Consider the following 24127-nt stretch of genomic DNA (forward strand, 5'->3'; position numbering starts at 1 on the left):
CTGTTGCTGTCAGTGAGCGTTGAGTCTAGCCGTCACTGCAGAACTTAACTCGTCGCCTTGGAGGCCGTCACCTTGAACCACCAGGCTGTACACGGGCACGCTCTGCAGACAGACAAGTGGTGGGGATCAGAGGCAGGTTTGGCTCGTCCCCCCAGTGCCACCGAGAGCAGATGAGGAGCCCCGAGACACCCACCTAGAAGGACCATCCTCTCCATTACACGACCAGCTTCGGGGCAAGGGCAGATTTCAGGCTGCAGTCGCTCTGGGAGCCTCCACTTCGAAACAAGGATGGTGGCTGCCAGCCACTGGCAGGTGGGCGGGAGGGGAGTGTAAACACTGGGTAAACACCCAGGTCCCAGCACAAGGTGGTCTGAGACCATGTGAACCTGTGCAAGCAAGGCTGACACAAAAGCTTAGCTTTGACAGCCGCACACCATTTTCCCAACACAGATCAGCCTGGTTGTGTGAAGGAGTGGCTGCACAAGGGCGGGGCTGCCAGCATGTGGATTTGGGGGACACCTTGGAGGCTGGCAGCTACACTAGGAATGTGGTTTGCTGCTGAAGGGGAGGGGGAACAGACCTCTCTCTACTCATCTGGGATCGCTAAGCCTTCTGGGAGAGCTCCAGGGTCTGTCCTGGTCTGGGGTCATGGTGACCATCACCTGGCAGTCTGTGGTCCCCTCCCCACTGTATGTCAGTGCGGCCCCTCTCCCATGCCCATGCTGAAAGCCACAGAATATTGAGTTTATGGTGTTCTCTCTGGGCTGCGGTGGTGGGGGGAGAAACAGGGAAGGGAAACAAAACCCAAGACACACACCTTCCTTTAAAAAAGCCTAAAAAAGAAAATAATAGTGGTACTACTGAAATCCACAGTTTATGTAGACACTCTTCACAAGGCTGGCACTGGGAGGACAGAAAGGTCATCGTCCCAGGTCATGGGTGTGTGTGTCCCCCTTTGGTGAACCCATCCCAGCGGGAACAGGGTGGGTCATGCTTAGGTCTCCCTCACGCCGGAGGGTGTGATGGGGTCCTCACCGATTGTTCGCCATCTCTCTGTATTGAACTCAGCTCTGGTTCTAAGAAAAGTGTGGCCTCTGGGAGCTGTCAGCACCCTCGCTGTGCTTATACAGATAGAGACGTTTACCCTGTTCTCACCCCGAGTCTTGCTGGACTCCCAGCCACTGGGTCCACAGGAATTTTGTGCTCTTGGGCCATTGTGGACATCACCTGGGGATGGGTGGCCAGGAATGACCAACATTGTGCATGTCCATTATCCCATCAGTGTTTACTTCACAAGAGTTTAAAGATTTGCAATAAGTACTAATTTCGAGATGGTGTCAGTGGTGCGTGAAGCCCTGTGGGGCCCGGGTACGAGGAAAGTGCATCACAGAAGCTGCCGTGTTGTGGGCTTCATGAACACCATGCGCAGGTGGGGCGCACCTGCCACAGGAGAAACTCGGTTCTTCTTGCCAAAGCAGTAAAGGATCACTGATCAGCAAGTATACTAGCGGGCAAGCAGGGTTTATTCGTGATACGCTCTCATGGAACAGGACAGGTCTTGCTGAGGTGGGGGTGAAAGGCAAGAGCACCAGGTCCTTCGTCCTAAGGACTCATGTATTTGGTGGGATGAGGGCAAAGAAATCACATATTGACAGGTAAAAGCGGTGCCAGCTTCCACAGGGGCTGTGCCCACCCAAACGTAGGTATGTGTGCGCGGGGTCTGTTAGCCTGAATCCTTATCTCGCTTCAGACCCCAGTTGGTCATCTTGTAAAGCAGATACATGAGAGTTAAAGTTGAGGCAGTTACCCAGTTACCTAAGGGCTCCTTCTGTACGCACTGGGGACCCTCTCATAAAGCAGGTTGTGGCCAGAGGAAAGCTATTTGCCAAGTTTATTTTCTGGGTCCTTTCCTTGAGCGCTGTGGACCCCCTCCCATCTTCTAGGCCTTGGGATGAATAGTTTGAAAGCGTTTCCCAGATAGTGGAAACGATACCTAGAATCTCAACATGTTAGCATGGTGTTTCTTGTGCTGCTGGAACATCTGGCAATAGAACTGGACCAGGCTCAGGACTGCTGAGTTAGTGGGAGGGACATGCTCTTCCCAGTGTCAGTCCTCAGCAAGGGGTGGGCAAGGGTCTTGCTTCACAGGTCACTCTCAGTAGAACCTGCCTGTGTTGAGGAGGCTCTGAGGGTGCGCGGGCTCAGTGGGAGGGTGGTGACCTGGTGGGAAGCGCATGCCCCACCTCAGGGCCGCTGAGTCTATGTGGGGAAAGCAGTGGGGTCTGCTCAAAGTCTGAATTTGGCTACAGACCCCTACCCTGTCCTTATCTTCCTTTGTCCAGCACTAAAGACTCAGGACCCATTGGTACTGAAGGCTGTTTAGCAGGACTTTTGATCTCAGCGATCCTCTGTGCTGACTCAACTTTGAATGTCAAACCGAAAGGCTGCAGTTCCCATTTCCATTGTACAGACTAGGAAGCAGGCAGAGAGGAGTTGAGAATCTTGCCTTACATCACGCAGCTGGCAGAGACAGAGCTGAGACTCACACCCACTACAGACTGACGTGGAATCTGTATGCTGTGCACCAGGAAATGCTGACCCTGAAGGGGCAGCAAGGAGAGTGAGGAAGACCAGGTGCCCAGACTGAGCCAGGCTCAGTCCGTGCACAAGCATACGTCCCTCCCTGCCATTCACCTCTGAGGCCCAGAGGTTGTAGGAAACCAGAAGAGCCAAGAGAAGCCAAGGGAGAAGGGTGGGGAGCCTATTAGGAGAAAAGGCCCCACTGCCCAGGAATCCGCGGAATTCCCTTCCCTGATGAGTCAAATCCCTCTCTGGGCAGTAACCAAAGTAGATTGACTAAAGACTTATGCATTTGTAGGAGTTGAATTTCTGTGGCTGAGAGAATTAGTTCTTTGTGGTTCTTCTGGAACTCTGCTTTCAGTGATGGAGGGTGTGTGTGGAATGAGGGATGTGGGCTTCATATTTGTATGGGGACAAAACTTCTTAGAATAGGACGTCAAAAGACCATGGAGAATGGTGCTGACATCCCCGTATCACTATGGAACTGTTTGTCCATCTCGTCTCTTGTAATGAAACTGGAGGGTTTGTTTAACCAGTTACTTCTGTACTAATTTCAGTCTTGGGGAGAGGAGGGGGCCCTAGACTTCTATGGCTGTTGATATGCCACTTAATCCTAATGACTCACTCAGTCCACCTGCAAACATAGGGCTTCTCTGGAATGTGTCCTCTAGTGTCTGATGAGAACTGACTTCCAGGTAAAGCCTCATCCGCACTCCCTGCAAACATAAGGCTTCTCCCCTGAGTGTGTCCTCTGGTGTGTGATGAGATATGACTTGCGTGTAAAGCCTCGCCCACACTCCCTGCAAACATAGGGCTTCTCCCCTGAGTGTGTCCTCTGGTGTGTGATGAGATATGACTTGCGTGTAAAGCCTCGCCCACACTCCCTGCAAACATCGGGCTTCTCCCCTGAGTGTGTCCTCTGGTGTGTGATGAGATATGACTTGCGTGTAAAGCCTCGCCCACACTCCCTGCAAACATGGGGCTTCTCCCCTGAGTGTATCCTCTGATGTTTGATGAGATGTGACTTGCAGGTAAAGCCTTGCCCGCACTCCCTGCAAACATAGGGCTTCTCCCCTGAGTGTGTCCTCTGGTGTGTGATGAGATTTGGCTTGCATGTAAAGCCTCGCCCACACTCCCTGCAAACATTGGGCTTCTCCCCTGAGTGTGTCTTCTGGCTTCTAATGAGATGTGACCCATTATTGAAGCTTTGCAAACACCCTCCATGCTCGATCGTTACAGTTCTTGACATTACTACTTTCACAAACAACTTGCCTGTGTCCTCTGGTCTCTCTTTCTGGCCTCTGCGGGGCTCTTCCTCCATCACTCTCTCATGCTCGCTGGAGCTCCTCATTCGTTCTTTGGAAGGTTGGAAAAGGGGTCTTGAGATTCTCCTCTGACTGATCCTTTGAAGCAAAGGTTTGGACCTTTCTTTGACTCCTTGACCTTCAGCTTTATCTTTCCAGCTGTGTGTACTAGTTTGTTGCTGCTGCTGCTGATTCTGATCCTCTGGGCAGGGTTCCTCTGCTTGGAGGTGTTTTCTTGCAGATGTTCCCAGGAGACTCTGAGAGGGGTGGCTGCGTTTCACGTGTTGGCTGAGGAACTTCTGACTGGAGAAGGCCAGAGCGCAGGAGGGACACGGGTGCACCTCTGGCTGTGGTTCCGCTGAAAGAGAAAGGTTTGGTCAGGGCAGATGTTGACAAGAATGCCTGGGCCGCACGACTTGGCTGCTGGTGAGACCTGCCCCGTGAGTCTTTCTTACTGTGGTGACAACACAAGCTCCGTCTCCCACAAAGTGTCCACTCGCAGCCTATTTTCCTTTTTATTTTTATGCAGTGCACCTTCTTCAGAAATCCAGAAAGCCCACATCAAGGGTCTGTTCTAATATTGCCCAGACTAGGGGCTTTCAAGGAGCACGAGAGGCCATTTCACTCCCCGTGCGGATGGGACTACAGTGACCTTTCCCTTCTATAGGTATCTTCTAAGTCGTGTTAAAGAGCAAACCACAGGCCCCAACTAGGAATTGCTTCTCTGCTTTCCCAAACAGTAAAATAAAATGTCCTCCCTGACCTTGCTTGTGTGGCTCAGTGGATTGAGTGCCAGCCTGAGAAGCAGAGTCGCAAGTTTGATTCCCAGTCAGGGCACATGCCTAGGTTGTGGGCCAGGTCCCCAGTAGGGGGCGTGGGAGAGGCAACCACACATTGATGTTTCCCTCTCTTTCTCCCTCTTCCCCTCTAAAAATAAATAAATAAAATCTTAAAAAGAAAAGTCCTTCCTCAAGCCTCACACCAGACATTCATGCTTCATTTCATTCAGTGTTAGCTCATTTAAAATACACTGAGAAGTCCTGTTTCAAAATATTTCTCCAACCACACTTCTTCCATGCCCGACTCCTGTTCCTCTCTGGCCAACCGCCATGCTCTCTCACTTGGAGATGAAGCAATCTCTGAGGGGATTCCCCACAGGAGTTTATTTCCTAAAAATTAACAAAGCACAATCAGAACAGAGAACACAGCACTCTGCAGCTGACTGCACGCTTTCACTCAGGGGAGTCCCCAGTGTCTCAACTCGGATCATTGGCGCTGCATTTCCGGGCTGCGGAGCATCTGTCTGATCTCCGTTCTTACCCTCTGTGCTGAGACGAGACCCGAGTGACCCTCAGCCAATTCAACATCTCACCTCTTTTCTTCCCTGCACTAGCTGCTCCCTCTGCCTGGGACCCCTTGCCCGCAGGTGTTGTTGTAAATGTTATCTCCCGAGAGAGCCCTAGCCGGACCACCAGCCACACCGCCCCTCCCCTCACACTGATCCCTAGGCTCTCGTCCTGGACTAGTTTTCTCCAAAGCACTAACCACTGTGCAGTGTTATGCACACGCATGCACCTGTGCCTGGGCTTCCCTCCTCCACCGTCAGCCCCTCCAGAGCAGTGATTCTCGTCCTCATGTTAATCTGTACTTCCTGGTCCCAGGACCCTGTGCGCTGGAGTGGGATCTCACCTGACGATTCACTGAAATGACGGACGAATGTGCCCTGCCTGAAGGGTGTGGCTCGGTGGACTGGGTGTTGTCCCACAAACTGAAAGGCTACAAGTTCAATTCCCAGTCCGGACAAATGCCAGGGTTGTGAGCCAGTTGGTGGTGTGTGAGAGACCACCGATTAATGTTCCCCTTGCACGTTGATGTTTTTCTCCGTCCTTTCCACTCTCTGTAAAAATAAATCATTTTTTAAAAAAGATTTTATTTATTTATTTCAGAGAGGGGAAGGGAGGTGAAAAGAGAGGGAGAGAAACATCAATGTGTGGTTGCCTCTCCCGCGCCCCTACTGGGGACCTGGCCCGAAACCCAGGCGTGTGCTGGTGACCCTTTGGTTCGCAGTCCAGCACTCAACCCACTGAGCAACACCAGCCAGGGCAATCTTTAAAAAATAATGAACACCTATAAAAAAGGATTTATTTAGAAGTATGGAGGAAAATTAATAAGAAACAGCTATAAAGGTGTCAGAAAAACTGCTTTGGTGAGAGCTGGTTAGTGCTTGAAAACTTTTTTTTCTTTTTTTTGCCTCTCAGCCTTTTAGCCCTGTATGCATTTGTGTATTTTGGGCATGAAATATTTTAAAAAGAAAAAATATAAACATTTTGCCTAAGAGTCAAAGGCATATGAATGAACTGTGAATTTCTGAAGCATCTCATTTGAAACTTCACTGACTTTAGAGTGGATTTTACTCTACTTAGGAGTTGGATCATGAATATTTCTATGGAGAATTCTCTTTTCTTCCTGTTTTGAAGAACAGTGGTGCCCACCTCTCGCGGCTGCGAGCTCTCTCTTCCACTTGCTGCCCCACTTGCTGCCCAGCTCCTGGCCATACTCGTCCCCGCACCAGACCAGCAGCTCACAGCCCGGCCTGACAACCTGGCAGGTTCGGTAGAAAATCTGCCCGTGGTATTGAAAGGCCACCAGGTTCTGCTCTTCATCATCCCGGGCACAGTTCACATACTTGGGATTGAGGCAGATGAAGGGAAAGAAAAGCACAGCAATGCATTCCCACTACCTGAAAAGCCCTTCCCGGACCACCTGCCACACCGCACCGTCCCCTCCAGCGAAGCAAAGTCCATGTCCAGCTCCTCACTGACTCTTGGCGACCCTCAGGCTCTGGTGTTGCTCACTGCCCCTACTGCTCCCGGGGACCTTCTGTTCAGCGTCTGAGCATCTGTCAGCGTGTCATGTGAACTCCTACCTCCAAGTCCTGCTCACAGTGCTAATGCTGCCTAATACCATTTTCTAAAACCCAGGTCTAGACTTAACCTCCACCCTGACTGGCCATAATATCCAGTGATCTCTGGCTTCTCCAAACTCTAAATCAAGTTGTCTCACACCACAGAACCTGGTGCTTGATCTAGAGCCTGCTTCTAAATTAGCTCACTAATTATTCAGTACTCAGCCCATGTCTGTTTTCTCTTGAGAGACCTTTCTCCAACCCCCCTACACTTTATTTAGGGTACCATTCACTTGCCTCCCCAAGGCTACCGTAGAAAATTGGAGGTCTTTTTGTCTTAGTAGAATAAAACAGAACAATAGTAGTTGGTTCCCATTCTGTTATCCCTGATAAGAGAGAGCCCCTCTCAGGAAAGGGGCCCGTGACCACTCCTCTGCAGGCCTCAGAGCCCAGCTCTAGTTAGAAGTGAGGCTGGAACGGTTTGCTGCCCTCCCAGGTTTGGGCCATCCTTGGTTTGTGCTATCTTGACACTGTGCACTTCTTGGAAATTATAGTTAAATGTTTCTAGAAGCAATTGTTTTATGTCTGTCTCAAGAAGTCCTCCATAAGGACATGGGTTGTGTGATCTGTTTAAGAAATGTATTCCTTCATCTACACTGGAACATAGTAAGTGCTTAATTAATGCTCATTTGATAAATTAAAGTATAATCCAGTGTCCCTGGTGAATCTAGGCTGTTCAAGGTCCTTTCCAGTGCCCAGACTGTGTCTAGCAGAGAGCTTTACATTTTGAGGACATATGCAATACTTTTTTCCTGAATGTCCCCTGAAATGAAAGAACACTGTATGGAGAAAAAGAGGAAAAAGGATTAAGGGAGACCGCTGAGCGAGGCATGATGAGAGGGAAAGATATAAGGGATTGTTGGGGATGAGTCCCCTCTGGCACCCAGAGACCCGTTGACCTCACCTCATCCAGTTGGCCCAGGATTTTTCCTTTCCATCCACATACTCATAGCAGTTTCTCCCCTTGGTGATCTGTGTTTCAGAAGAGAAGTTAAAGAACTTTTATTTTTCTCGCGGGGCGGTAATAGTCAGAAGAATTATTTTACTCTATTGTCACCAAAGCTCTTTCAGCCCGCATGGGGATTCCACTGCCAGCTGTGACCACACGATATTTTCCTTACTCATCATGTACACATCCGAGTCTGTCTGACCAATCAGAGCAGGAGCCCCACAAGGGAGGAGCCACTCCTTTGTGTCTGCACCACTTTGCTCCCACTTACGCTCTGATCCTTAAACAGGAGCTCTGTGTTCACGTGAAGTCCCGTCAGTGCACACAGCTAACCATGTTGTCCCTCCATGTCTAGCATGTAGGAGTGAGGTCCCTCCAGGCCTCAGAAGGAATGTGGGAAGCCAGAGGACAGTGGAAGAGGTAAATACTTCTCACCAGCCAGGAGTATCTGCTCTTGGCTGCCTCTTCATCTTCTGTGATGTGTCCTTCATAAGGGCCAAAGTGCAGACCCACTGGCAAATCAGCTGCCTCATTCCATACTCCAAGCCCAGCCTCAGGGATGCCCGATGGCTTGATTCTCAACCCAGGGGGCAGGGTGAGGGCCGAGCAGTTGGGATGCCCCTTGTCCGCTGCACTGTCCTTTACAAATGTAGGGGGCCCATGCACAGCACAGCTGTCGATGAAGAAGTTCTGACACTTCTCACAATCTGGAGGCGAGAGCAACAGGGGTTAGGGAAGGTACAGCGCATGTTCCTGGACACAGAGCTTCAGAGGGCGTCCGGCACTGACATCACTGAGACTCAATGCTGTACTCCAGGTCACTAGAGGAAGGGAATGATTTGGGGACCAAAGGACTGGATGAAATTACTGTATCGTAACATGCTTCTCAGTGAGTCACTTACAGAGGCAGTCATCATCCTGGGGCTCACTGACCTCTTGGTACACACGGCCCTTTCTTTCTCGTAGGCTGTACATCTTCACATCAATCTCCTTTCTCCTGAGTGCTGAGTTGAAGAAGGCCAGGTGACCGAGGTTGGTGGGGTCTGGAGTGTTGGTTCCCACTTTGTCAATTAACACAATCTCCTCCCACCAAATTATTACCCGTCCTTTTGCATACTCTGGTATTTTACTATTAACTATTGGTTCAGAAGACTAAGACTCCACACTAAGTACAGATGACTGATTCAGTTTTAGTTTCTAGATCTTCCCATTACCAGGTGTAACTTGCCAACCTGTAATCATTCATAAAGTATTCATGGAGTGCACATTATGCGTTAGGCCTCGAGTAAAGGCCTGAGCACACACCACCAACGAAGTGTGGTTGCTATTATCACAGATGGATTTGTCGGACAACTTGCATGTGCCACTTGTTTTAAATGTAATTTAATGTTTTCAAACAATATATGAGCAATGTCTCCCTATCTTCACTTTACACATTAGCATTTGGGAGCTCAGAGAATTTACAGGATTTGCCCACAGCTCCAGTGCTAACTTCAGCCTCAGCTTAGCCCAGCTTAAATCCAGGTCCATCCAAAGTCCGTCCCACAGACCCAGGCCATAGTTATCAGCCCTTCTGTAGGACTTAGAGGAACTAACGTTCCAAATTATGTTCTCTCACCCGACTGTCGTCTAGTGTGCTGTCCAAAGGCACACACTTCTCCAGGAGGGGACGCTGGATTCTGGGCCTGCTCTGAGTCGCTTGCAGTCATCAAATTTGCTGTTCCTGACAATTCCTTCAAACTGTATTCATTGCTTAATGGCACCCTGGATGTTGCCTTCAGTATGAGAATCACATATTACAAAGGTAACATGTATTTAATTTTTTAAGGCTTATGATACATTTTACATGCACATCTTTAAAACTTCAACCCTTGAAAATACGTAGGGAGTACAAACATTAGAGAGGATAGGGCCAATGTGAGTAGTGAATCCAAGATTAGAACCCATGCCTTATGGTTCTTTTCTTGCAACTGTCTCTGTAATATTGAGAGTGAATGATATTTGGAAGAGAACAAAGAAATAGTTGGCAGAAACATATCTCGACAGTAAATAAAATGGTGATAAAATTTGCAATACCTTAGGAAGAATATTTGTGCTTAGTTGGTTCCCCCCAATTCTGTTTCAATAAGGCTGCATCAGTAGCTAGTTGTCTTCAGCCGCATGATCTATAACATGCTAACTTTCAACGTTATAGTGAACGTGCAATTAAATAATGCTCACCAAAGTGTTCTGTGAATTGTGTAATACAGTGTGAATGTGAGGTTACAGTCCTGCTATCAGTTTACCCCTCAGCTCTCTCCATGTTTCAAATCTCACAGAAATTATCTTCAGCGTTCATTGATCATCTTCTAGTTTAATTTGTAATTGTGAATTCATTCATTCAGCAAACATTCAGGGGCCCTCAGGGGCCCTGACCTGGGCCTGTGACCTCTGAGAAGATTTGGGTATAGACCAGCCTCTCAAAGAGCTCACAGCGCAGAGGTAGGCAGGCTGAAGAAATGATTCTAAACAGGATGAGAGTGGCCTCATTGGAACTCAGAGAAAGAAGCTGTTACATCACCTTACAGGAAGCGGCATTTGAAATCAGTTCCAGACAGACGAGTTTCTGTCGAAGAGTGTGTAACCTATATGAAGTCCTTAAGTCATTTTATTATTTGTTGTTTCCCAATCATCAAACCTGAAGTTCCTCAGGGATGGGAGATGCTCTTTGATTAAAGTGGGAGGCTGTGATCCTGGACATTTTGCATTCTTCTTCATCTGGGACCATCCACTGTGCAAACTGCCTATACACTGCATGCCTTCCTCAGTCAGAGGGTCTCAGTGCACCTCTCACTTCAGCACAGCAGAAAAGATGGTTTCACTTCGGCTGAAACCATCAGTCAGATGAATGATGTAATGACATATCGATAAAACAATGTAAACTTTAGAAAAGTATGACAGTTTATTTTTCTAATTTTTAAAAAAGATTTTATTTTCTTTAGAGAGGGGAAGCGAGGGAGAAAGAGAGGGAGAGAAACATCGATGTGAGAGAGAAACATTGATCACTTGCCTCTCGCATGCACCCCAACCGGGAACCTGGCCCACAACCCAGGCACGCACCCTGACCAGGCATCAAACCGGCGATCTTTCGCTTTGCAAGAAGACACCCAACTGGTCATGCTGGCCAGGGCAAAACCATGAAAGTTGTAACGAGTGTGTAAGTGGGTTAGAGAAGACACTATGGGTTAGACTGCACCACCCCTGATACTGTGATCTTAGACATACAGTCAAACATTTCTGTATCTCTGAAAGCTCACTTTCCTCATCGTAAATGGTGATAGTTATAGTGTGCACCTCATCAGGTTGTTGTAATGTTTAAGTGAATTTATTCACGCAGAATTCTTAAAGTCTGAAACATTGTGAGAATGAAACAACTGGCAGTTACTATTGTTGCTGTGTTGTTAACTGTTAAGATGATGATGAGCCCTGGCTGGTGTGGCTCAGTGGATTGAGCGTTGCCTGCAGACTGAAAGGTCACCAGTTCCATTCCAGGTCAGGGCACACGCCTGGGTTGTGGACCGGGTCCCCCAGCTGGGGGCGTGCGAGAAGCAACTTATTCATGTTTCTCTCCCTCTCTTTCTCCCTCCATTCCCCTCTCTCTAAACAAATCAATAAATAAAATCTTTAAAAAAGATAATAATATCGGACAATGTGTTGAAGAGACCAGGAAAGGAAGGCAGAAGTTCCCAGGATACTTTCTCCATTTTCCTACTCTTACCTGCATTCCTATCTATGAGGAAAATTTTCTAGTCAACAGGATTTGGGAAATACTCACCTTCTGGTGTTTACTCCGTTCCCTTCTGAAGGCCACCCAAGAAGATTTCACTGAAAGATGATGAGAAATCAGTGTTTTGGTTGGTAAATGTTTCCAAAATCTGGAGATTCTTATTAAGGACACAGAATTCTGAACGAGAATAGTCCAAGAACAATCCAAGGGTGATTGGAAAAGGTTTTCTGAGGTATCCTAAGGCCTATGCTTCTATTGGGGCCGTCAACTAATTTCATTAGAATGATAAAAAAAAAAAATAGACAAAGTGTCATCCACACTTCATCCTATGTTCATACAGCATCTATTACATTTATTAAAAAATAAATTGGCCTCTCCTGACAAAAATGTAGTAAAAGCGACTGCACAGAAACTCCCTGTCTTTAACATAACCCTTTCTCCGTCCTGCTTTCTTCATTCAAACTGGCCTTGTCCGGGCTAACGGCACAACGGCCACCTCACGTCCTTTCTCTGGTCCCCTCCCACCTGGGCACATACTGGCCGTCCGCACCCTTCCTTAATCATTAGACTCTGGTCAGCACCAACAGTCTGCTGACCACAGAAGCAGAATTCCAGTCAAGTGAAAGATCGGACCTTGACTTCAGCTGTGTTTCAACCCCAGACCCATGAAAGTGGACTGACCCTACCAAGCGAACACTCGTGATACTGGACAGAATGGCCCCATGGCCGACATCAGGAAACGATACAGTGATCAACCCCTCCCTACCCTGGGCCTCCCCCAAACTGCCGTTATCACCATGGTTAATACCGTGTCCGTCTGTCCCCATGCAGGCCACCAGGCAGCCGGGTGTTGGAACACTCCTCACCGGCCAGACCTGCCTCCCTCTCTTGCGATGACAACTATTCTGAATTAGTTATTTCTTATTCACTTGTATGTTCTTATACACTTACTGCTTATTACTGTATCTATAAAAACATATGATTATGTTGCACTTGAAAGTTTACACGAATAGCCCCTTACTGTGCGACGCACTGTTCGGCATCTTTGCTTGTTCGCTGGACAAGCGAACCTGTTCCCTGGTTAAGTCCTGAGATGCAGCCTGACCTAAACAGGTCCGTGTCAGCAGGGCGGCTCCGGTTCCTCCTGCCCCTCACCTTGCCGCCTTGGAGTCCACTCTTCATCAGAGTCCTCAGGGTCCTCCTCCTGGAGCGCGGCGGCCGGCCTGCGGTGACACATGAAAGCTGGTCGCGGGGCCCTGAGACCTGGAAAGAGACAAGACCTTTGTCCTGAAAGCAAAGAGCTTGGAGGAGGAACGAGCCCCAGGAAGCCCGTGTGACTGGCTCCGACGGGATGGGAGAGTCTACGACGAGTTACTGTGGGCGCTGCACTGTCAGGGCCAGCCGGCCGTGCTCTGCCGGGGTGGAGCAAATCCCCCCTACGGCGTTCCTACGTGAGGGAGGGGGCCGCCCGAGCTGGAGCCGGCCCAGCAGCCCATCAGGTCACTAGGCTCCTCCGCCCGGCGCCTGCGCACTACCTAGGCGGAGGAGCACGTCGAAGTTCCACTTCAGGTTCCGGTACCGGCCTTTCTCCCAGCCTCCCATCGCCGCCCACTCCTCCCCGGGGAAGTAGAGGGAAACGTCTTTCCAAGCGTCTTCGGCCTGGGGAGGAGAGTGGACGCACCAGTAACTCAGTGACGCGCGCGAGAATGCGCGCAGCAGGCCTGCCCTGCCCCGGTGCAGGGAGCCGGCGGGGCCGCGGTGGTCCTTGTGCCGCAAGCACCGAGCCCGAGTCTCTCTCGGTCGTGTCCCGGGTCCCCGAGCGGCTGTTCCTCCCGGCTGCGTCCCGGGGGCCCGCCCGCACTCTGCGCCTTCCCCCGCTTCCCTGACCCGGCCCCGCCACACGGAGCCCCATCTCTCCCACCAGCGCCCTGCACACGCGCCGCGAGGGTCACCCCGAGGGCCGGGCGTCTGCGGAGCCCTGCCCCCCGCTTCCCGCCGACCCCACAGCTCACCTGAGGCTTCCGCCCCATCCGCCCCACTACTCCCGCAGGGCGCTCCTTTGGGCCCCCGTCGGGGTTCATGGCGTCCCAGCCCCGAGTCCGAGGCGCCTGTGGAAGCAGAAGGCGCTGAGAGGGCCGAGCGCCTTTCCCGCGTTGGCAGGGCGCCGGGAGAGGGGGCGCCCTCGTTCCCCCTTCCCCCCCGCGCGCCCCCTCAGCGCAGGCTCCGGGGCCGCAGCGCCAGGAAACGCGCTCTTCTCAGGGGAGGGCTCGGAGTCGCACCGGGTTCTGCAGACACCGGCATGCGACGCAGGCGCGGCCTCCATCGGACCGCCGTCTCTCCGGCGGAGACGCGGGCCTGCGTGCTCCTGGCTGCGGACACTAGGAGCGCCTCGGGGAGGGGGCGGGACCTGAGGCCGAGAGGCTTCAGGCGCTCTCCACTGTCGAGTTAGTTTCCAGGACGACGGCATTCAGGGTCTCTGAATTAGGGAGATTTGGTTTTTCCGGGCGAGCGGCTGTTAGGGTGCCCGACCTGAGGGGAACTGGGGTTTTCAGGCTGTCGGGGGTCCGGAGATGGGTCCTCCGGGTTGGTGGACGCGGGCCCCTCGATGCTGAAGGGATCTGCGGCCCCGCAGGATGAGGGCATCTGGGGTCTCTTAGGCTGGACTTTGAAGGTCTCGGGCTAAGGGTCCCACATGGCAAGGTTCCCGCTTACGGGTCAGTCTCCCGGGACCCCTGCCGCGCTGCCCACCTAGGCGAAGAGTCTTCTCCGAGCTCCCCGGCTTCCCGCCCTCTGGAGGTGTGAGGGCGCGGGGGTGGGGCGAGGTTCCTGCATGGACAGCCACGTGGGAGCAAGCCGCCAATCAGTGCTGCGATCCCAGGGCCCTGCCCGCCAATGGAGTCTTAAGAAGCTGAGAGGGCAGGGGGCGGAGCCAGTCTGTTATTCCAGGGTTCGAGACTGGCGGGAGGAAGACCCGCCCCACCCCGCGGGTATTGGCTGCTCTGAGCCGGGCTAGCGCCCGTCACGCAGCCTGCAGGGAGAGTACTGTGGCTTGGCGGTTTCCATGGCTTGTTTTCCTGTGGCTGGCGAGGGACCCACCCTGCAGGAGCTGGGAGCCCCGAGCCGGGTGGACGTGGCCCTCCTGCCGCCTGACAAAGTGTCTTTGCTCCATCAGACTGTAGTCGGGATCCCCAACTGTCGTCTAGGCCCTTCCGTGTCCTCCCTTTTCAAACCCACTTTCAGCCAGAGCTGCTTAACCAGTGAGGACATGGTCAAGACTGCATTGCATTCTGGGAAACTGTTACATCAGTAAATTCTGACCACCCAATTGGTGGACACAAAGCAAGTTCCAGAGGGTTCAAAGATTTAAACACATCAAATGACACAATAAGTACACTGGAAAACACACTGGGAGAATTTCACGTCTCACAGAAGTGGCGTTATGAGTAATAGGTATGTTTAAGTAACTCAGGTCTAAAAACATTTCAGAAATAGCAAGACAAGATAAAACTAAAGAAGACAATAAATTTTAAAAAATACTGAGAAAACTACAAGTATTTTGCATAAAAATAAGATACCAAATTTGAGGGGCGGTCCACAGAGCAGGGGCAGTGTTAACTGCTGCTGGCTTTCACGGGTTAAAATGGGAAGAGCGTCTCTGGTCCTTACCTCATTTCGAGCACATAAATATATCTTGATTTCCATGGATTGCAAATAAGCCAACTAACTAATTATTACTGTGAAATTGCATAAAGGGAAACCTCACTAAAGTGGAGTTGGGATCAGTGGGGGTGCTGTCACATAGCACCACCCAGGGTCCATTACAGGAAAAATTGTCCGTCACAGGCCCCAACATGAAGATGTACCTATATGTGCTCCCAGGAGAAACCGACTCCCCAGCAACTCAGCCAGAGAGAAACCATGGTCACCTTGAACTGACGCTTTTCTCCTCCGCACTTTCGTTTGAAATGACCCCTCTCAAGTTCCTCCTTTGTCCCTATAAGTAACATACCTCTCCTTTAATTGTGGAGCTTGCCTATGGTTTTTGTACAGCTTGATTGTCCTAAATCGCAATTTTTACTGTTTCCGAATAAACCCCTTATCTGCTGGTAAAATGACTGACTGCTATAGTTTTGAGGTCAACACAGTTTGGTGGCCCGTATGAGGATCCGGAGGACTCCTGGAATCCCTGAGGCTGATGAGCAAGCAGGTGCAGGGACCTTGCTCTGAAAGGCTGGGGGAAGGGTCCTTTGGTGCAGACTCTCCGGTGATCATTTCGAGAATAGCCATCCAGAAACAGCATCCTCATGCCCTCTGACCCAGAAATTTCACTTTTCAAAATTTCCCCTGGTAGCCCTGGCCTGGTAGCTGAGTTGGTTAGTGTCCTGCCTATGTGCCAAGGTGGTCAGTTCATTCTCCAGTCAGGGCACATACAAGAAGCAGCCAATGAATGAATACATAAGCAGAACAACTCTCTCTCTCTCTCAAATTAATAAATGAAATTAAAAGAAAAGCATAAAAAATTCCCCCTATTTTGCTTCCCTGTGTATGAAATGAAGTATGTTTAATATATTTTATCCAACACATATAATAACATAATTTTAGTATATATCTTACTAAATAGTAATATATCTTACATATTTTAACAAATTCAATAGAAGAGAATTTGTTATGTTATGGTTTCTAACACTGTGAAATATTATAGAACATTAAAAATGGGTGAGGATATATAACATTTCATTCAAGAAACAATCTGGTAAGGTGGTTCTAATAGAATTTAACAGAGAATAATTTTCTAAGTAATGTTGTGATGTGAGAACAGTATCCTGCAAAAAGAATCGTGTTTAAAAAAAACCCAGGCAGAAGACACGTGCTGAAAGGAGACACAGGGGTCAGGGTCTGGGCAACGTGCAGGGGAAACTTGCTTTTCCTTCATGTCATTTGGAATGCTGTGTCATTTCTTTTCTCCTTTACTTAGAATAAACCTACCTATACATATTTTTGTAGATAAAAGAAAGGATGAGAAGTAGTTGGTTGTATATGTATGCACTTAACAATGGCTCAACAAAAACTCTGCCCACCCTCATTACACCCAGTGGCCCCTGCCGCCTTCCGTATCGGAATAGCGCCCTGACCACCCCAAGTGTCCGATTTGCATCCAGAGCTCTATTCCAGCAGGAACACTTCCATAGTGCAAAATGTACTGTGTCACGCAGTTACTGTTTGTTGGAGAGATGAAAACCATTTATTATCAAAAGAATGAACTTTATATTTAAGTACTGGATCCAAGGTCATTTATAGAAATGCTATTAAGAATATTACAAGCCCTGAATAGTGTGGTTCAGCTTCTGTGTCTGGCATCTGGCAACTAGGATTCATTGTCCAGCTCCAGCTCTGGAGTCTGGCTGTGGGGTCTTGGTTACGGATCTGGGTCCTGTGTCTGAGGTCTGTGGCCTGGGTTTGAATCTATTGGGCTATGGGTTTCGGATCTGAGGTCTCTTTGGGTGTGGCTTTGGGGTCTCTGGGTGTGTGTGGGGGGTCCACGTGCATTTCTGTAAATTTATAGTCGTTGGCTCCAAGTCAATGCCAAGAGGAGTCCTAAGGTTGAGGTGTGGTGACGATGGAAACTTTAATGCAAATACCTCAATTTTAATACAGAATGGCTGTGAGCACAGAAGGGTTGTTAAGAAGCTCAGCGTTGTCACAGGTGAATTATGAAGCAGCACACTGTGTATCGACTCAACAGTGCTGCTTCTTAGTTACGTAGCATCAGGGCTGTGAGGAGGCCCTGAAGTGAGGCAGCCCCAGGGCAAACTCCCTCTCCTGCTGTGCTGCTCAGGGCTTCTCTGCTCACCTAGACCTTTCATTTCCTCTTTGCTCGACTGTATTTGCACTTGAAGAAGTGAAAATTGGAAAAGGAGCCCCTCTGAGATCAGGCTGGGCAAGCACAGAAAAGGCCTCTGGTGTTGTCACCACAACAGACTAGATTATAATTATTGTAAAATTATGCCATGTTTTCCTCTACATCGTTTTAAGCCCAAACTGAGGTAGCCTGTTTTTGTTGTGGTTGCCGCTTACTTAAATTATATAGAAGAATAAAAATAGTTGAAAATCCTACCCAAATAGGTAATAACTGCTATTATATTAAGTAAATGCGCTTCTAAACAAGGGTGTGTGTGTGGGGTGGGATGGGCAGAGGAGGGAAAGGGGAAAATTGGGGAGCTGTAATAGAATAACAGTAAAAAATTATTCAATAGGAAAGTATATGTCCGTCCAGACATCACCACTTGCACATTTGCCTTCTTCCACTTTCTCCGGATTTAATTCATTCCAGGTTTGTAATTTGATGCAAAATTAGTGCATTTTCAGGCTTTTTACCTAATGTGTGGATTTATCAATACATTTTTTCCAGAGTGTTTTTTATGTACTATTTTTATTATCATTCGGTTCAAGTTACTTTTTAACTGCAATCATAATTTAATTTGCGGGTTATTTAGAAGTGTATTTTATAATTTTTAAATATAAGGACTTTCTAGTTATCTTTTATTACTGGTTGCTAGATTAGCTGCAATGAGAGCAAGAAACACACTTTATATAATTTCATTCTTTTTATATATTTTTTTGAAACTTGCTCTATAGTACGTGGTCAATGTCAAAAAAAAAAAAATTCCAAGCATGGTTCTCTGCTGCCATCTCTTGTTCATTTTGGGAATAACACCTTAGTGCCAGTCAACAAGAGAAGTGGTTGATTCTGGTGGAATGTCAATGACTGTTGATGGCAATGGTATTTAGAAATGTATTTAAAAATGTCTAAATGTATGGACTGCCCAGTTTCCTTGTGACTGGTTTCCAGATAATGGCAAAGGAAGCAATAAACGTGTTTTAGGTGCCATTTGTTGGACTTGCTGTATACTGTAAGAGTTAGGTTTTTAGATGTTCCAAGTGTGCTTGAAAATCATTTGTAATTTGCTTTGTTTGTTGCAGTTCCTGAAACAATGAAGAAAGTAAAATCTATCTAAAATAAATTTTAACCCAAAAGGCTAAAAAAAACAAACAAACCTGCTATCATTTTATAAGTAAAAACCAAACGGTTTGGCCAAGCCACTAATAGGTATCCCAAGTGTGCATCTCTGCTGCCATCTCGTGGGTATTTTGGGAATAACATCTTAGTGCAGGTCAGCAGGAAAAGTGGTTGATTATAGTGGAGTATCACTGACTGTTGATATTTTTTTAAGACTGTTTCAAGGTATAAGTCTCAGGTCCCAATGTAAGTGACCAGTTCCTTGGGACCACTTTTTATGAGCACATCATCTAGACCAGACACTGGAATTGGGAATGCACCATGAGTCTTTTCTTTGATTATATCTTTAAATTACTCTGTGTATACAAAGATATTTATTTCTGCATGTTATTTACCACACAATTTACTAAGTTGTATTATTTATAGTAACTTTAAGTTGATATTCATGCGTTGTCAAGGGTAAATAAGATATCACGCAATAATAAAATTACGTTAGTTTAGCTGTATAAAACATGAAAAAATACTTAAAGCCTAAAATAAAATGTGAAGACATGAAAAGTAAAAATGTGTTAGTTATAAGTTCATTAATAATTAAGTAAAATAGTAACATGAATCTTAGCATTATAAATGAGTTCAGGACCTGGAACAATGGTGTTCTAGAAATCAGAAGTATTTTGTAAGTAAAATTGTGCCCCCTGTAGGTTATCTGAGGAACTCACAATGTGGCAAATGTCCACATTTTCAAAATGGAGAACGTTTGGTGGTGAATTCTGGAATCTAAAAGAGTAAGATTACAGATTCTAGTTATTTTAAGAAACAATTATTGAAGAGTTACTTATGGGCAATGAAAAGAGACAGTGAGCCTCAGTGCTGTGGTTTATCACATGTAGTTCAATCTCTCAAGGCGTCATATCTTCCTTGGCTTCTGATCTTTTGCCGGTGTCTTCTTAGCCAAGGACATTCCTCCCCAGTCTTTGCAAGATGACTGGCATTTTTATTATTTTGTTGTTGTTCTTTAGCTCTCAGCCTCCAGGCTGCCTGTCCAGAGACAGGCGTGATTTCAGATCCAGGGTGAAAAGTCACATGCTGTTTGTATTCTAATGGACTCTTCATCCTGCTCCATACAGAGGAGGGTTTCTCATGGCTACGGATAGTTCTTTCTCCTGGGAGATTTTTCTCTGATTGTAGGTGCTTATTAGCAGTCCTTCCCTCTGTTCAGTGCATGCCAGTGACTCCCACCTTAACCCCACCCTACGGACAGTCTGAAAGGTGTCCACACAATGTGGTTTACCCCAGACTTTACAGAGTGTAAGCCGCTCGGTCCAAGATTGCTGCCTCGGGGCAGGGTGGGGCAGTTTGAACCAAAGCAAGACTCTTACCAGCCCCAGGCAGGGCACAGCCCTGATTCCCCCGGGGAGAACCCCTCTGTGAGCGTGGGCCCCAGCCGCCCGGGCCCGCTCCACCAGGCCCAGAACCGTGGCCTACCTCCCGCCACGGCCCCTGGTCCCCAAGTCGTCCCTGCGCACTCTGTCTCTGCGGGGCTGGGAGAGCTGCGCGGAAGTGTGGCCCAGGGGAAAACATGCGGACCTCTGCGTGTCAGGGAGGGCTTCCGTTTCCCGGGACACGAGCCCAGGGACCCTGTGAACCTGGCCTGATTTGTCAAGGGTGGGGCCCGTTGCCCCCAAGGAGGCTTGTGGGGGGGGGGGCGTGCCTGCGCAGGCGCGGCCCCGCGTCTGGGCCCAAAACTAACTAGCCGCGGCTCGGACAAAAGCCATCTCCTGGGGGCCTCCCCCCTGTTCTTCCATCCGTAAAGGGGTACCCCTTTACGGATGGAAGAACAGGGGGATCTTCGCGGTGCTGGTGACTGGACGAAGGGGTCTGAGGGTTTGCCGCCACGTAGGATCTCTACTCGCACCCCGGCCCCATGTGTCTGAGCCCACTGGAGGCACAGGGACACTTATCACGGGATGCAGGTGTCCTGCGGGGGTCAAGGGATGGCGTGGGCACTCCGCAGGCGATAGAGGGCACCGGGGCCGCGAGAGGGCCCCCGGGAAAATCCCCAGCCCGGGCCCCCTTCGCTCCAGAGGCTTCCCCAGGCTCCTGCCCTGGAGCCTGGTCCTGCTCAACAGGGCTGGGTTCGCCACAGGTGAATGCCTTCACGGCGAAGGGGGTTGGAGCGCTGGGGGAGCGAGGTCGCACCTGTCACAGTCCCTTCTCGAGTAGTTTAGGACAGATTTTAGAAAGTGGAAGCCGATCGGTGCGTGTTTGCCACCTCGGGGCAGGGTGGGGCAGTTTGAGCCAAAGCAAGACTCTGAGCAGCCCAGGCGGGGCGCAGGCCTGAGTCCCGCACCCCCCCCCCCCCCCCGGGAGAACACTTCCGTGGTCAGGGGCTGCCACCCGCCCAGGCCCTCTCCACCTGGCGTAGAACCGTGGCTGGCCCCAGCACTGACCCCAGGCCCCATGTCCTCCCTGGGCACTCTGCCTCTGCGGGGGCGGGAGAACTGCTGGGAAGGGTGGCCATGGGAAAATGCACAAAAAACAGAAAAGAAAAAAAAACCTCCTGGAACTAGTACATTTAGCAATGTCACAGGACATAAGGACAACACAGAAAAAAATCATTAATGTTTCTATGTACTAGTAAAGACTAACTGAAAAAACAAATTTAAAAACATAGTAACATTTACAATCACTCCCCAAAAGAGAAAATACATAGTTATAAATCTAACAAAACATGTTAGGATCTAATGCTAAAAACTACAAAACACTGATGAAACAGTAATCAAGTTAGACCTAAATAAATGAACAGACATACAGTGTTCATGTTTTGGGTTCACTACCAGGATGAGAGCCACCATCTTAAAGGATAATAGCTATAATGTTTTTAATCACAAAAAATAGGCTGCTCTTACACTTTGGAAATAAAGTGGAATGGGAGAGAACCTGACTTTAGCTTTATTTTGTGAGAACACTTACTTGGGGGACAAAGCCTCCTCACAGCTCTGGTTTTATTTCTCTTACCTTAGTTATTTGAACTGCATCATCCATCCCCACTCACTGGAATTCCATAAATACTTCTTTTTTTAGTTTTGCCACCTGCAACTAAAGGAAAAAAACCATTTAGAAAGGTGAAACAACCCTATTTAAACCTGTGGATTTGTTTCCAGGGAGAGGAATACCCTCTAAGGAGATGTTTCCTAGAGCTGTGTTTAACATCCAGGAGCCACGGAACAAATCTCCATCTTCAATTAAATAGTTTTTAGATCACCAAACAGCTCATGAGAGCTGGGTGTGGTGAGAAATTAGGTCTTGCCAGTGCGGCAAGACGGAGCACTCCTCCCTTCTTCCAAAACTTGGACTACCATATTTTGTTGTGTATAATGTGCATTTTGACCAAATTTTTGAAGGAACAATAAGGATGTGCATTACATGTGTGCAGTAACTAAAATACCTTCTTCCTGTTCTTGTGTTTTGTAATTATTTGTTACATAACATTTCTCGTACCATAATATGTTCAAAAACTAATGCTAAAATTCCTTTATAAAACAAAAGACAAGTATCTAAATATAAATAAATAAATAATTGAATTAAAAAATTAAAACGACATAGTTTTTCCTAAAAGTTTGGGCCAAAAACATGGGTGTGCATTATACCCGGCAAAATAAGGTATTCCACTGCAAGGTTTTTTTGCCCTGAAGCTAGTTTTAATTGTCTTACAAATCACAGGACAGCCCTTACATAGCAAAGAATAATCCTCAAATACCAAGGTTGAAAACCCGTACTAATCAAAGACCCACCTTCAGGTCCAAGCTCTGTAAGTCATAAGTTAAGTGACCTAGGCCAAATGTATTAACCTCCTTAAGCCTCAGTTCTTTCTCTTGGAAAAAGAATAGAGCCTGAATTAAAAGTTCTCTTCCATTCTAATTCTTACGGTACCAAAATAATAAAATTATACTGAAATAATACCTAACCTTTAAGTATACACAATGGACCAGACATACTGTTTTATGTGTTCTACCTCATTTAACCCTGAAAATAGCCCTGTAAGGCAGATGTTGTCATTCTCTTCATTATTTGAATGAATAACCTGATACAAGAAGGCTTGTTTAGGGTCACAAAGTGGTCAACAGTAGAGCCAGGACCTGAGCCCGGCCAATCTGATTCTGGAGCCCTCATTCTTATCATTACCTCCCCCTCTTTCTGGACCTGTGGACAGAGGATTAAAAACCACATCCCTAAATTCACAGCCCACTAAACACCATAAGAGACTTTGGGTCAGAAAAGGGAGACAAGACACATTTTTGAAGTACAAATTAGCCAAGATTAGGAAAACAAGATCCAACGCTGTTAAGGATCTAATGCCACAGGTCGCTCATATTCTGCACTGACACTGTAGAAGACGATCCCTTTCAACAGAAAGGGTCTTCTGAACGTTCACACACTTGAATTTATTTTACTTCTGGGAATCTAGTCAAGAAAAAGAATCCTAAATACAATTAAAAAACTTCATACAAAGACATTTATTGACTGCCCAATGACTGGGTCATGTAGTGGTCCAAGGCCCTAGCACTTCCGTCCGGTGAGGTACTCCACCGTTGGGCCATCTGGGCTGGCGGAGACGGCCAGGTGTGCACTGCTGTCTGGTGGCTTCCCATCCCCAATCCTACCCTTTCCCTTTTTTCTCACAGTCATTACTCCCCAGTGTCAACAAAAGAAGTTGGGAGAAAACAAAGCAGGAAAATCTCTAGGACTGGATAAAAAGTAAAATGGAGAGATACGTACTTCCTTCACATTGGTGGGTACAGGACAGTTAACATTTGCCATTCACCATGGTAAATAAGAGATCGTATGTAGACAAGACAATGAAGAGTTTCATGGTCTTGTGCCAGGTGGTGCCTCTGAGGAGTCTGGAAAAGTACTCTGATGTTTCAAAGGTAAGTTATACTGGATGCATAAGAAAAATGAATAGGACTCACTTAAGGTAAAAGACTGACCTTTGTTAAGGAAGCTACAGGCCAGGGACATGACTATGCACTATGACCCTCCTAGTGAGGAATCTATGATTAGACCATCCTGTGTGGTTACTTGCATTCACTGAGCTTGTAAGGCCTGCACATGGCCCCCACTGAGCTTGCCAGGTCTGTAGTTCCTTTACACTCACACCAGTAAGCCCCTTGCTCTCCCATTGCATCTCAGTCTGCTTTCAGAGAACCCAACTGGCACATATATTAAGGGTATTTACACTGATGGAGAAAAAAAAAAAAAAACACCAGGGGGAGAAAAAGACTTTCAGTAAATAAACCAAAATGTTAACAATGTTGGGGCCTCTGTACTATCCAAGTATTCCTGAACTATTGTCTATTACGTATACATAATAAAAAATATTCCAGGAAGACTTTGTGCTCAATTTTGCTCCTGAAGAAATACTCTTATGGCAGGAAAAATTGTTATATTTTTATACAATGTGACTAAATTCACCAAGGGGTAACTCATAAACGAACTGCTGGAGTTCTTAAAAAAAAAAAAAAAAAAAGGCACACGCCCATGT

At 47.9% G+C, this 24127-nt stretch overlaps 1 protein-coding gene across 1 annotated transcript in view; it reads right to left on the bottom strand.

Moving 5' to 3' along the window:
* Window positions 1-6299: 6299 nt before the first annotated feature.
* Window positions 6300-24127, bottom strand: part of LOC128781280 (histone-lysine N-methyltransferase PRDM7-like) — a 50356-nt gene continuing 32528 nt past the window's right edge. The window contains 10 exon segments of the mRNA XM_053927400.1: window positions 6300-6569; window positions 7741-7821; window positions 8234-8505; window positions 8701-8802; window positions 9417-9573; window positions 11613-11662; window positions 12720-12827; window positions 13100-13223; window positions 13577-13672; window positions 14094-14243. Coding sequence (XP_053783375.1) covers window positions 6300-6569; window positions 7741-7821; window positions 8234-8505; window positions 8701-8802; window positions 9417-9573; window positions 11613-11662; window positions 12720-12827; window positions 13100-13223; window positions 13577-13672; window positions 14094-14243 — 1410 coding nt within the window.

This window comes from Desmodus rotundus, chromosome 6 (assembly GCF_022682495.2).
Source record: "Desmodus rotundus isolate HL8 chromosome 6, HLdesRot8A.1, whole genome shotgun sequence".
Taxonomy (NCBI): Eukaryota; Metazoa; Chordata; class Mammalia; order Chiroptera; family Phyllostomidae; genus Desmodus; species Desmodus rotundus.